The sequence below is a fragment of the Procambarus clarkii genome, chromosome 21, assembly GCF_040958095.1.
Source record: "Procambarus clarkii isolate CNS0578487 chromosome 21, FALCON_Pclarkii_2.0, whole genome shotgun sequence".
In the NCBI taxonomy this organism is placed as follows: domain Eukaryota; kingdom Metazoa; phylum Arthropoda; class Malacostraca; order Decapoda; family Cambaridae; genus Procambarus; species Procambarus clarkii.
The window spans coordinates 33,326,326-33,341,598 of record NC_091170.1 but is presented as its reverse complement, the minus strand read 5'-3'; the positions used below and the strand labels follow the sequence as shown (position 1 = coordinate 33,341,598).

General features: G+C 36.8%; 1 protein-coding gene across 1 annotated transcript in view; it reads left to right on the top strand.

The window, feature by feature from the left end:
• Positions 1-3,189: 3,189 nt before the first annotated feature.
• The window catches only part of LOC138366948 (protein FAM76A-like), a 34,652-nt gene continuing 22,568 nt past the window's right edge, over positions 3,190-15,273 (top strand). Inside the window, 3 exon segments of the mRNA XM_069328286.1 lie at positions 3,190-3,448; positions 6,218-6,282; positions 14,822-15,038. Of these exon segments, the coding sequence (XP_069184387.1) occupies positions 3,368-3,448; positions 6,218-6,282; positions 14,822-15,038 (363 nt within the window). The 5' untranslated portion in view covers positions 3,190-3,367.

Genomic DNA, 15,273 nt, shown 5'->3' with positions numbered 1-15,273 from the left:
TATAATATAATATAATATAAAACAAGCTTAGGTATACACAGCAATGTGCTGCTACCCAATTCTATATGAAAGATTACACAGTGTTGATCAAAAATTAGCTGTAAGTTCATCTATCTCACAGGATGGTTAGTCAGACATGGAATCAGGGGAGAAAATGCCATCCTCAATACAAAAACAAATCAACTCTGACTAAAAATCAGGTGAGAACATGAAGTGTAAGGCTGATCTATTAGCCTCCACTATCAAAATCTGGGTACAGCACAAGGATATCTTTCAATATTCCTGAGTATATGAAATGATTACAGAGCTCAAAGTACCTCATATCATGAAATCACTGATTTTATTACTAAACCCCCTTGTAGCAGTTGTCTTAAGGAGAGGGCAGTCGAGAGTGGCTTCTGCTCCCATCTACATTTTGTAACTATGCACACAAAGATCCAGGATAGCAAGAGAAAATGGGGTCTGCACCTACATAAACAAAAATGCTTCCCTCCGTTTCCACCCAAGATGCAAATTAGAGATCAGCCTAAGCTTTGTCTAAAGGCAAAGTTCAATGCCTTAAGCCATATTGATGCTCTGTCCATAGAGCATTCTCTCTCTCAAATCATATACACTGATGGTTCCCTAGACTGCCCCATGGGTGCAGCTGGAATTGTAGTTATCCTGACAATGGGAAATGGCTTATATTTTGAGTGGCGAATCCATATAGACAACTGGACCAAGTCTCCAAACTTGATACATTAATTGTAAGCGACTTTTTTTTTTAAGACATAACTGTAAAATGCTTGTGTCTGAAGCTAGACACAAATACAACAAATGCCCATTGGATGGAGGGGGGGGGGCAGTATGCAGGATAAATATATCACTTGTAACACTAGCTCTCCACATGTCAGTTGCTTAATTTAGAAACTGTACTTGTGGTCGGTCTCGAGCCCATTGTTAATATGAGGATGTGCATTGAATTTTGTAGCTAGCTCTTCAAGACTAACTTGCTTAGCTAAATTAATTGTGGGGTTTAATCCCTGAGCCCATTATGTGCCTCTGTAACCCTTTCCACTACTGCCCCACAAGATGTGTTTGGGTGCATAATAAATGAATAAACTAAACTGTTATAATGATGATGTGCCGCTATGGAACGAAGTACCCTTTCTTCACAGATCAACACGCTCACTTTCAAATATTTACCTGAGGGCCACTAACATTCTAGTGGCATCGACGAGGCCAAGAAGCTGGCGGCTTGTCAAAGGCTCCCCCGGTTGTCCTAATGATTTTTTTCAACCAGTTTTTTTAATAACGTTTTGGTATTCATAATACAGTAATAATAAATAATTTTATTTACAAGGTTCAATAGGTTTGTGAGATTACATAAGATTGGTATTTTTACATTCTTGCAAAGCACTTTTTTTTTTTTTTAATAACAAGCTTAGGTATACACAGCAGTGTACTGCTACCCTATTCTATATGAAAGATTACAAAGTATAGATCAAAAACTAGCTATAAGTTCATCTAATATTCCCCTCTCACAGGATGGTTAGTCATAAATGGAATCTGAGAAAAAAATACCTGCCTCAATACAAAAAACAAATCAACTCTGACTTAATACTTCACGATTTTCACAAGAGCTAAGCTCCGAATCATGGAAACATTACATTATAATTACTCATACCAGTTTCTACAAGACTCCTCTCAAACAATGTCTTTCAAAATAAGGAAAACCCAGCACTCCTGAAAGGAACAACACTTGAAACCATTGATTCCTTTATAAATACCTTACTGCCTCACAAACACTATGCATACACTGTTGGCTCTGTTCAAATGTCAACAGGTTGCACTGCAGCAGGCTGTAAAATATACATGTACAAAGATAACATATGTACACAGACCACAAGTGTCTGACTGAATAACTGGCTTTGCTCCACACATACAGAGTTAGCTGTATTACAACTTGCCACTAACGCACTAATGAACAGTGAGGGAGTAATTTTGTGATTCAAAGTCGGCTCTTCAGGCCCTTAAAAACCCAACATGCAAAATAGATACAGTGCTAGGAATGTTGTAACATCCATTATTAAAGCAAAGAGCAAGAGTTTAAGTCTCATTTGTATGGATACCATCTCACATAGGTGCTGTCCAGCATGACGACACAAACAAGGCAGCTAAAACTGCATGTGATGAGCCTGAAATTGAGTTGGATATGGACATTCCAATTTCTGCTGTAAAAGTCGCAATATTTAAGTTAATTAGAGAAGACAAAAGAGTAGTCTTCTGTCTTCTCTAAACACACAAAGACTAGAAAGCACAAGTATAAAGAGCTATGACATATTTAGAACTGAGAATTATATATATGGGCAGCATAAAACATCTACTAGACAGTGTGACTTTGTGAACAAGAGCTGGGACATATTCTCCAACACTATATTTGTGACTGCCCTTTTTAAGTAACTTCAGACCAAATGGTGAGGTGCGTTGAGCTCTGTAATTACTATATACATTCAGGAATATTGGAAGATATCCTTGTGCTGTACCCAGATTTTGCTAGTGGAGGCTAATAGATCAGCCTTACATTTTATGTTCTCTCCTGATTTTAGGTTAGAGTTGATTTGTTTTTGTATTAAAGCTGGTATTTTTTTCCCTGATTCCATGTATGACTAACCATCCTGAGAGATGGGAATATTAGATGAACTTATAGCTAGTTTTTGATCCACACCGTGTAATCTTTCACATTAAATAGGGTAGCAGTACATTACTGCGTATACCTAAGCTTGTTAATAAAAACATATATATTTTTATGGTTCTAATCTACTCAGGTGTAGGTGATATATAAACCCCAAATCTATTTTTTTGTTAATTTTTTTAATTTTTTGTTTGTATTCCTTGAAAATGTGTTGGAACAAAATCGCTCGAAATTTTAGTTTTGTATTCCTATGTAGATATTTACGCATAAGCATAAAGTATATATATACACAGACTTCCTGTCCCCGACAAAAGTAATTAAATTCAATTATTTGGGAAAGACGTAAGTTTGAACTTCCCTCTGCGTGATATTGGCAGCTTTGCTCGAGATTGGCAAGCCTGTTGCTCGAGTTTTCAGTAAGCCTTTTCGTTTATTATTTATTCCTTCATTTTATCGTAATTTTCTTGTTTGAAAATGATATCAAAGTGCACAAAGGGAAATAACCAGTTTGTATGAGTGGGAGAGAAGGAGAGGTGGAGGTGTGTGAGAGGAGCGAGGGGCGGGGAGTGACGCCATCCTGTCAGTTGTTGTGACGGAGAGTGACCCGAGCGATCCACCAACCGTTCCCCTCTCGAAATTACATTTCATAAACAGTTTTTTTTGTATGAAACTACCCATTTTAAGTGTATAAATATGTCTGCCTTATTTGCATGTTCTCGGTGCTTCAGCCGGCACCCGTTCGAGGAGCTCTCTCAAGGGCAGCAACTGTGCAAGGTGAGTGTGTGGAGGAGGAGCACCGCTGCGGGAGTCATGGTTGTCACCGGTGTTGTAATGCCTGGCTTTCTCTCTCCCCCTTTGTCTCCCTCCCAGGCTAACTCCCAGGCTTGCCCCCAGGCTAGCTCTCAGGCTAGCTCCCAGGCTAGCTCCCAGGCTAACTCTCTGGCCCGCCCTCTCCTCCGTCAGCTGGTGGAGCAGTGTGGGGGTCAGGTCAGGTCAGGGCCAGACTGCCTGGGTGCCAAACCTTGCCCTTTTCCATCCTCGGTTTAGTCTATAACATTATTTAATATACAAAAAATATTCCATAGGGTTTGATTGCATTTTACTTTGTATTTACATTTTGTTTCAATACTCTTCATATGCAGCATTTAGGATCATTGAAATAACCAAGTAATTTTTCCCGGCTTTATTATTTCTTAAATTATGTGTTGGGTTTATCCAAATCTATCCTAACCTGACCCAACGGGAAGAAAATGGATTAATTTTTTGTTGTCATGTGTGGGAGGCATATGGCATTTTAGAATTAATTCCGGGGCAGTTTTTGGAAGCTTCTGCAAGGAGCTGAATGAACTGAAAAATTCTAATTTTGCTTTTCTTAAATTGCAGAGTTGCATATGAGATATATTCATAGGAAAGTCACTTTTCTGTGTGTATGTTGGTGCGATTTGACCACTCAGTCTTCAATGAAATGGGTTAAAAATTATTGATATTTGTCGGAAGTCATTGTATACAAAAACAAGGAAATGACAAATATCTATCTATATTAAGGGTCCCAGTAGTACAGTCGGGTTCATTCTCAACACACAATCGAGAATTCCGGGTGGGACAGAAATGGTTGGGTACATTTCCTTTCACCTAATGCACCTGTTCACCTAGCAGTAAGTACGTACTCGGGAGGGTCAGTAATTCAATCTTGGGGGGGGGACCTCAATTAAAGCCTAATGTGTATGAATACACTCTGGCTTCCTGTACCCTGACACAATGAATTATTTTAATAATAATAATAATATGCATTTTCGATCGACATTTTGCTTAGTACAGCTGAAAGATGAGCATCCCATCGTGGCTGCAAAAGTTCCAAGGCAAGTTGTAGCCTTCTGTGGAATCTAGGTGATGCATATCAATTTCATTGTGTAGTCGAAGATGTAAGAACATAATTAGCAGCTGCCAGTGCGGCGAATCTGTTCCGTTCTGGGCAGTGCCCATCTAGATCCAACCCCTTTTCCCCATGTGTCTATCAAGTCTGTTTTTAAAGCTAGCTATACCATTTGCCTCAATGATGTAGGCTAGCAACTTACTCCACTCATATACCACTCTGTTGCCAAATTAGTATTTCCCTATATCTTTCCAGACTCTGTACTCCAGATTGTAGCCAGTTACAGGTTCTGATCTAGTCAGATAAGCTTTCAACTTATTATATTTTACTAATTTTGTGTTAATTTTATATTTGGAATTTGTTTTACTAAAATTTACTAAAATTAAATATTATTTCTGGTCTTAAATTGTATACTTCATTTTAATCAAATATTTCACTTATACAGGATTGAATGCAAGGACCAGGGACCAAGTTGGTCATAGGTTTTTTTTTCCAAAAGGACCGTGACAATATATTGACATATGCTGTCATTTAAGAGTTAATTACTATCGCTGTATATCTTAATACTGTACAATATTGATCTTAAACTCTCAGACAAATATCATGGTCAGCTGTTTGTTGTGGCAGAAGGTAAGATGGAGAAGATTTTCAAGCTAGGCTAGTGCATTGAGAGGAGTAAAATCTCCTGGAGCATAAGGCCTAGATGAGTACAGAACAGTAATGGTCGGTAGAAGCAAAGAAATAACAGAGCTTAGCCAAACACTATTTGCTACTGAGATTATCATTGTAATATAATACTGTACATTGATTCTGGATCCTCTTGCATCAGGATTTCCATCAGAACAAGATGCTATTTTTATATGACTTTTATTAATGATTTCTAAATATTAATTGCATTTATGTATGCCAAATCACATAGGGACCTTACCTTACCTTGACCTTAGGGAGGAGGATGCAGGTATACAGAACTGTATAACTAAAACTTAATCCTGATTTAGTCCTCTCCAATGATTGTTTTTATCTGTATATTTAATCTAGTACATACATACATCTTCAGGTGAACCCAGATTCCTATTAAACCAGTGTTGGGTAGACATCACTAACGTATGGGAGAGGGGTACCGTACTTATTAGATTCAGTGAGGATATGGATGCTGGTAGTTCTTATCCATGCTAATGGAAATTTACACACGCTGCAGTCTGCATGTTGGATAGAACTAAAATGAGAAACTGAATTTGTTTAAATGATTATTTTTTGTGGTTTACCTTGTAACAAACAGTCTGCCTTCAGCAGTACAACACCACAGCTGTTTGTCTAACACCTTTTATTGTTAACTTGGATAGCTAGGGTCTTTCTTAATGATGAGTCACATTAATGATTTTAATTTGTTAAAAAATGAAAAACTTTGTAAAATATTTATATAATTTATGTAAGTAGATTATTGTTGTGTAGTTGTACATAAACTGTTGTGTGTATATCTTAGTTTTGTTTGGTCATACATCTATTGCAAATTGAACATTCACATTCAAAAAATCATTTAGCTTCATTTCTATAGTCCATAGTATTATTAGTGTTTTCATACTTTGACACTTTACCATTGTATATAGACATGTTCTTTCTGTAAGAGTTGGTTAAATGTATATTTTAAATTATTTTTTATTTTTTTCCAGGAGTGTAGAGGTTCGTTTCCCATTGTAAAATGCACATACTGTCGAAGTGAATTCCAACAAGAAAGGTAAGGAAAGTCTTGGATGGGGCATTTCTTTATATAAAACATTAAATACTGTAAAGCGAAAGTTTTTTTTTTTTTTTTTTTTTTTTTTTTTTTTTTTTTTTTTTTTTTTTTTTTTTTTTGCCGTTATGACGCCATGACATTTTTTCCATGGTGCTGTATCTGCAATTAAATATAAAATACAGTACAATATATATAAAATAATTATATGACCCTTACCTACATATCATTTAACAGCAACAGTTCTTTTGATTACAAGTCTGAAAATAACCAAAATAAAATACTTAAATATTGCATTTGTGCAAAATTTGAAAATTACCATTAGTCCAAAAATTCAGTGCTTCTTGGTTCTCATAAGGGCTTCTCAAAGAGAACATTGTCTGGTGATGACTAGTGGTGTGGGTGTTACATATTTCATTAAAGAATGCTACAGAAAGTTGATACTACTGTAATTGAAAGAAAACTTTTATTAAAAAATTAAGTACTTTTGAATTTAATTCGTGCTATTCATGCCCGTGCCACCTCTTGGGTAGCTTAATCTCTTGCCTCCCTTTCATGTAATAGTCTTGCCTTGATAAGTAACAAAGAATACACTAATATTTAACACATTTCTTTACACATATACTGTAGTTGCACATATAAATTGTTACATTTCTCACATAATAAGAAATCTTTAAAGAATTCTGATAAAGAAAGAGATCTAGGAGTGGTTCTAGATAGAAAACTATCACCTGAGGACCACATAAAGAATATTGTGCAAGGAGCCTATGCTATGCTTTCTAACTTCAGAATTGCATTTAAATACATGGATGGCGATATACTAAAGAAATTGTTCATGACTTTTGTTAGGCCAAAGCTAGAATATGCAGCTGTTGTGTGGTGCCCATATCTTAAGAAGCACATCAACAAACTGGAAAAGGTGCAAAGACATGCTACTAAGTGGCTCCCAGAACTGAAGGGCAAGAGCTACGAGGAGAGGTTAGAAGCATTAAATATGCCAAAACTAGAAGACAGAAGAAAAAGAGGTGATATGATCACTACATACAAAATAGTAACAGGAATTGATAAAATCGACAGGGAAGACTTCCTGAGACCTGGAATTTCAAGAACAAGAGGTCATAGATTTAAACTAGCTAAACACAGATGCCGAAGAAATATAAGAAAATTCACCTTCGCAAATAGAGTGGTAGACGGTTGGAACAAGTTAAGTGAGAAGGTGGTGGAGGCCAAGACCGTCAGTAGTTTCAAAGCGTTATATGACAAAGAGTGCTGGGAAGACGGGGCACCACGAGCGTAGCTCTCATCCTGTAACTACACTTAGGTAATTACACTTAGGTAATTACATAAAATACAAACATTGTTAGGCTTACATGGTGGGAAATAGGGGTAACATAATACAGTATCTTTAATCTGAAAACATCAGATCTGTAATGGGCTTAACCTAAATTGTTTTAAGTTTGAATGCCGAGTTTGTTATGTACCACAGATATAGCAATAAAGTACAATACTGTATAATTCAGTAGCATAATGCTGCTGTACTTGAAATACTAATTTTGTCTGGAATATTGTATAGGATTTTCATCCTATATTTCAGTATGCATCCCATTACTGCACCTCATTCATTAAGATTTAAAGATGATAAAATAGCAAAAAACTTATTGAATACTAGACATAGATATAGACAGTAATATGTACACCTATATGGCACGTAAACCAGTTCCTGGCACAGCTCAAAGGAAAGGTCTTAAAAACAAACATAACCTGAAGTCCACATGAACTTTAAAAGTTTGGTGGCATTGAGCTGGTGTAGTTATAAGTTAAATAGGAAAGGTAAGGAAACAAAGCTGCTGAAAACTTAAAAAAGTTCACTTTTGCAAACACAGTGGGAGACAGTTGGAGACATTGTACCCAAATGCAGCTTTTACATGTTACACACTCGTGCACTGGTGTAGGTAATGAAGTTTTCCACCAAATGCCCTCATCAGTTAACAACTTCAGGTTGTTTTGCTCTGAAGCTTGTCATGGTCTAGTGGGCAATGCATGCATTTGGGGTGACCTGGGACAGAAGCTTGATTCCATTGGACTGTTCTAAAGTTTTTCTCGTGTATATAATGCTATTGTGATTTCATTAATAATTGTTAATGGTATCTAGGGAAAAAGAACATCATCATTAGAAGTTTAATAAAAATACAGAGAATATAAAATATATGTTCCTTTCATATCAAAATGGTCCCTCCTCCCCTCCCCAGGAAAAAATTGTGATTATTGGCTGTATGTATTTACAGTATGTTAAGAGGAAAATTTTTTTTTTTTAATATACATGTCATAAGAATAATTTTCCATCAGGGTAGTTACAAGATGAGTTATGCCTATGGTGTCCCATCTTCCCAGGACTCTTGTCTTATAACTTTCAGACACTACTGATGGTTTTGGCATCTACCACCACCTCACTTGCTCCAACTGTCTTCCACTGTATTTGCAAAAGTGAACTTTCTTAAGTTTTTGGCAGCTTTGTTTCCGTACCTTGAATCTATGATCTCTCGTTCTTAAAGTTCTAAGTTTCAAGAATTCTTATTGTCAAATTTGTTGATTCTTGTTATTATTTTGTGCATTGTGATCATATCGCCTCATTTTCTTTATATTCTAGCTTTGGTATATTTAACCATCTCTAGCCTCTCATAGAAGTTGTCTTTGCACCTGCTCCAGTTGTTGTGCTTCTTGAGATATGGACACCATACAACTGTTGCATATTCCAATTTTGGTCTCGTCAAGATTGTGAATAGCGTCTTTAATATTTCGCTATCCTTATATGCAAAGGCAATTTTGAAGTTAGAGGGCATAACATAGGCGCCTCGCACAATGTTCATTATGTGGTTTTCAGGTGAGTTTTCTATCCAGAACTGCCTCTAGATCTCTCTCTTTATCAGAGTTCTTTAACTTAAAGCCTTTTCACAAAATTTGTAAGTTGGTTGTGGCCTGTTTTCTTCTGTTCCTCGTTCCATAAGGTTGCATTTATACACTTTAAATTCAATCTGCCAAGTGTCCATGGAAAAAAAGGTCATATACAGTACAACCAACATAAAAATGGGAAAGTTTATCTTGTAGATGATGTTACCAACCTAACAAGAATATTTAAAAATGCATCAGAAAAGTTAAAAGAATTTATTAAGTACTGTACATACAACAGGATAGGTAAATCCTTAAGATTCTTACAGATATACTTGATGAGACAAAGCTTATGAAGAAGACTGAGCTATTAAAAAATGACAGGTTAATTATGTGATAAATGTCAAAGAAAGTTGTGGCATTCTAAATACAGTAAGTACTACTGTGCCTCTGTATTTAGTAAAGACGACTCGACTTGAAGAAATGTGCAATATGTAGGTGGTAAAGAAGATGAGTTTGTTAGTGGAGACCAAGGAGGAAATTGCTGATTATACAAATTATAGTCCAATAGGTTGTCATGACAAGACGAAGTCTTTGCCAGGACATTTAATGAATGTAAAAATGAGCTTAGCAAGCCATGGTTTTGCATGCTTGATAATCATAATAGGACAGAGTACCAAAATTTTTGGAGGGTTGCTGATGTCAAGTCAGTTAAAAAAAAAAAACAAGATATTGTGTATTACTTGCATCAATCTGTCTGCTAATTGGCTTAGTTTGTTGTAGAGAAAATAGAATCAATAATCACAAACTTCATTAATTTACATTTAAAAAACAAGAGTAATAAGAGTGTCACAATAAGGTCTTTACAATGGGATGTGCATGTTTAAAATCAAAAAAAGTCCTAGCATATTTCAAGCAGATGGTAGTGGAAAGAATTGATTTTTTCCTTAACTTTAGGAAAACCATTGCTTCTGGCTCAAAAGACAACTTAGAAAGATAGTGGCACATGGTATTAGGGATTAACCTAAGTTTGAGTAGTGCATGATTTTTTAAAAGGAAACGGGGTTATAATAAATTAACTTGTCTGAATGTGGGGCACTGTTGAAAGTGACCTTCCCGGGCTCTGTGCTGAAATCTGTTGTTTCTACATACAGTACCAGTATATAAATGGTTTTGACATGATTCAGATGTGGATTGAACAGTAGCATTTGGAAATTTGTAGATAATGCAGTAACAGGGCAATAAATAATTTCAAAGTCATAATTCCAATGATTAAAATATATAGGCTTTTAAAATTTATAAATGTTTGCAGCTGCAATTTAATGCTGACACGTGTAGGGTTCTGAGCCTAGGAAATAATATAGCAGTTGGCAAAATATCAGCTGAATTATGTTGAAAATGTCAAATATATGTGGAAAAAAGTTTTGACAGGTGTGATTAGTTTAGCCAAAACATCATTGTATATACAGTATGTATAAAATAATGCTGAAAGGTTACTGGGATTCGAAAAGCATAAGCAATAAATCATTTAATGATGTTGTTCAGAATTATCTTACCCTCGTTAGTTCGTATTTAGGTTATAATAGGAATCGACCAAATTGGCAAAGAGGAATTCCTGAAACCAGCAATGTCAAGTACAAAAGGTCACAGATTCAAGCTAAGGAAACTAAGGTGTTGAACAAATATTAGTAAGTTTTCTTTTGCAAACAGAGTAGTAGGTGGTTGGAGCAAGTGAGGTGGTGGTGGAGGCCAAAACCGTCAGTAGTTTCAAAACGTTATACAACAATGGGTGCTGGAAAGACAGGACACCACGAGCATAGCTCTCATCCTGTAAGTACTCTTGTGTAATTACATACACAGAGTAGGAGGGCGGGCGAGAGAAGTAGGGCGGGCGAGAGAGAGAGGGAGGGCGAGAGAGAGGGAGGGCGGGCGGGCGGGCAAGAGAGGGGGGGAAGAGCGAGAGAGGGAAGGTGGGCGAGAGGGAGGGAAGGTGGGCGAGAGGGAGGGAGGGAGGGCGGGCGGGCAAGGAAGGGGAGGATGGAGGGTGGGTGAGAGAGAGAGGGAGAGAAGAGGTTGAGAGAGTGTGAGAGAAAGAGGCTGAGAGTGAGCGAGAGAAAGAGGCTGAGAGTGTGAGAGAAAGAGGCTGAGAGTGAGTGAGAGAGAGAGAAAGAGGCTGAGAGAGAGAAAGAGATGAACCTCTATTTAATTAATGGAGTGAAACAAATAACAGAAGTGCCTAGGAATGCTAGGTAATTGCAAAATGATGATACTGGGAAGCTATGATCAATAAAGTGAGACCTTTCAAAGAAAAACAGAAGCTAATACTAAACCTTGAAGTGAAACGTGTAAATGGGAGTAGGAATGGAGAATATTTTTCTGCAAGGTGATAGGGATTGGGAAGTTTTTGAAATGGTAACCATAGACCTCAATTATAGACCTGTATCATTGACAAGTGTAATAGTCAAAATATTGGAAAAAATAATTAAAACTAAATGGGTGGAACACCTGGAGAAAATGACATATCAGACAGTATAGTTTTTGATCTGGAAGATCCTGTGTATCGAATTTATTCAGTTTCTATTATCGAGCCGCAGAGATTCTACAGGAAAGATGTGGTTTGGTTGACCGCATCTATCTAGACCTAAAAAAGGCTTTTGACAGAGTTCCATATAAGAGGTTGTTCTGAAAACTGAAACATATTGGAGGGGTGATAGGTAAGCCTCTAACATGGATGAAAAATTTTCCAACTAATAGAAAAATGAGGGCAGTAATCAGAGGCAATGTATCGGACTGGAGAAATGTCACAATTTTGAAATGTCTTCTCGTGAAGTGGAGTACCACAGGGTTCAGTTCTTGCACCTGTGATGTTCATTGTTTACATAAATGATCTGCCAGATGGAATATAGAATTATGTGAACATGTTTGCTAATGATGCTAAGATAATAGGAAGGATAAGAAACTTTGATTGTTATGCCCTTCAAGAAGACCTGGACAAAATAGGTACTGTATATGGAGCACCACTTGGCAAATGGAATTTAACGTGCATAAATGCCAGGTTATAGAATGTGGAATAGAACATACATGTAGATCCCACACAACCTATAAATTATGTGGAAAATCTTTAAAGACTTCTGATAAAGAAAGAGATCTAGGGGTGGTTCTAGATAGAAAACTATCACCTGAGGATCACATAAAGAACATTGTGCAAGGAGCCTATGCTATGTATTTTAACTTCAGAATTGCTTTTAAATTCATGGATGGCGAAATACTAAAGAAATTGTTCACGACTTTTGTTAGGCCAAAGCTAGAATATGCAGCGGTTGCATGGTGCCCATATCATAAGCAGCACATCAACAAACTGGCAAAGGTACAAAGACATGCTATTAAGTGGCTCCCAGAGCTGAAGGGCAAGAGCTATGAGGAGAGGTTAGAGGTTTTAACATTTTTGCATCACACTGACACTAAAATACAGCATCCTATTGCTTTTCATAAATATCCACATACTGTACTGTATTCATTGCTGTCACACACAATCTATTATAAATACTGTATTTTTTTCATTTATTCACTAGAGAATTAAATTTCAAACATTTTGACACCAAATTTATAGTTATACCCAACAAATAACTTAGAAAATGTAAAACAGTTGTAAACATATTTTGCATTGCTGCACAAGGAGCCAAGAATGTTTGCAGGCAAGAAGATGTGGAGAAGCCACATCACCAAAGTGTTAAAAATGCCAAAGCTAGAAGGGAAAAGAAAGAGGCGATATGATCACTACATACAAAATAATAACAGGAATCTTCAGAATTAACAAAGGAGTTTCCTTGAAACTTGAAACTTCAGGAATAAGGGGTTATAAATTCTAAGAAGCCAAAATATAATTGAAAATCCTCTTTTGAAAACAGTAGTAGATGATTGGAACAAGTTGTGAGGAGTTGTGAGGTGGTGGTGTATGCCAAAACCATCAGTAGGTTAGGAGTATAATATGACATTATTGGAAAGACAAAACACAGTGAGCATAGCTCTCATCCTGTAGCTATACTTAGGTTCTGTACATGCCTGCACGTACATACGTGTGGGGGATTTCCAGAACTTAAGAACAGCTATGAGGAGAGGCTGGAGGCATGTTTAATGCCTCCAGCCTCTCATGGAGTTGGAAGATAGGAAGAAGAGAGGTGATATGATCACTGCATACTAAATAGTAATATGAATTGACAAAATTGACAAGGAAGATTTTTTTTAAACCTACAACTTAAAGAGCAAGAGGTCATGGATTCACTTTAAGGAAACAAAGGTGTCAAAAAATATACAGAAGTTCTCTTATGAGCCGTTATAAAAGATTAAACAGTTTCAAGTGAGAAGGCAGTGGATTCCAAAACTATCGGTGTACAGTATCATGACAGATTGTTGGAAAGATGGGACACCATGAGTGTAGCTCTCATCCTGTAACTGCATTTGGGTAATTACACGCAGTACTCTACAAAAGTATGTGTCCTACCTTGAGGCGGTGCATACTTGTGGCATAAAAGGAATGATAGTTTTGTGGGGTGAAATATGAGACAGAAGTTTGTGCTGGGAACATGATGTTGGGGTTCCCCAGTTTCCCGGAGGCATACAGCTGATGGGCTCATTTGGCCCCGGACATTCATAGTGAGTGGTTGTGTTGCATATATCACTCTGGCACTTCGCTGTTTGTTATCGCAGTTAACAGTGGTGTTGGTGCTTTTAACTCCTTTGCATTCATATAGATTATTAAAACCATGCTTACTTAATTTGCATGAAAACCTGGAGGTGATAACTAAAATCAACCAAGGATAACTGCATTATGTCTATGATCATCGTATAAAGATTACCACACTTTAAGGGTTAAAAGCAAATAATATAAATTTTAAGATATAACATAAATCTTGTAAATAGACTCAAATTTACATAATTTGTACAAAAGAGTATACTGTATATCACTTGCATGCAATGTAAAAATTTATCAAATAACTGAATTTCTAAACAAAATTTTAGATGTAGATGAGGTATGAAATTTGAGAATTGTGTGTTACTGTATTCTTAGCATTTTTTGTCTGTATGGGGTGATTTTTCTTCTCTTGAGATAGCAGCACCTACTTGGGTTGAGCTCTGGCTCCTTGGTCCCACCTCTCAACTGTCAATCAACTGTGTACAGGTTCCTGAGCCAACTGGGCTCTTATCATATCTACATTTGAAACTGTGTATGGAGTCAGCCTCCACCACATCACTGCCTAATGCATTCCATCTGTTAACTACTCTTACACTGAAAAAGTTATTTCTAACGTCCCTGTGGCTCAGTTAGGTATTCAGTTTCTACCTGTGTCACCTTGTTTGCCTACCCCCACGTGTTAAACTGTTTATCCTTATCTACCTTGTCAATTCCTCTGAGAATTTTGTAGGTAGTGATCATGTCTTCCCTTACTCTTCTGTCTTCCAGAGTCATGAGGTGCATTTCTCACAGCCTTTCCTCGTAACTCATGCCTCTTTGTTCTGGGACTAGCCTAGTGTCATACCTCTGAACTTTTTCCAGCTTCTTCTTATGCTTGACAGGGTGCGGGCTCTATGTTGGGGCCACATACATGTTGTGTGTGTGATTTTTTTTTTCTATTCATAAATTTTCTTTTCATTTCAGCAAAAGCAGCACTGTCACAATCTGCAAGAAATGTGAATCCATGGTTAAACAATATGGTAAGCCTTCAGCGTGTGAATACTGTAACGTTATAGCAGCCTTCATTGGTAACAAGTGCCAACGTTGCACCAATTCAGAACGTAAATATGGTCCACCTCTGTCATGTGACCAATGCAAGCAGAAATGTGCATTTGACAGAAAAGATATTGACAGGAAAAAGGTGAGTGAAAGTTTGTTTGTATAGTACAGCAAATAATGGTCTTCCTTGTGCATACATAGCTGCTATGCTAAGATTTCTTTTACTGCATTATCACATTTATCAAGTGCCTATACATAATTCATGTACACGTATGACTAATACTGGTGGAGGTTTTATATTTTTTTTTTTTGTATGTGTTAAAAAGCAATATTTTGGTTTTCCTGTTTTATGACTTTTCTGAACAGGTTGAACAGGT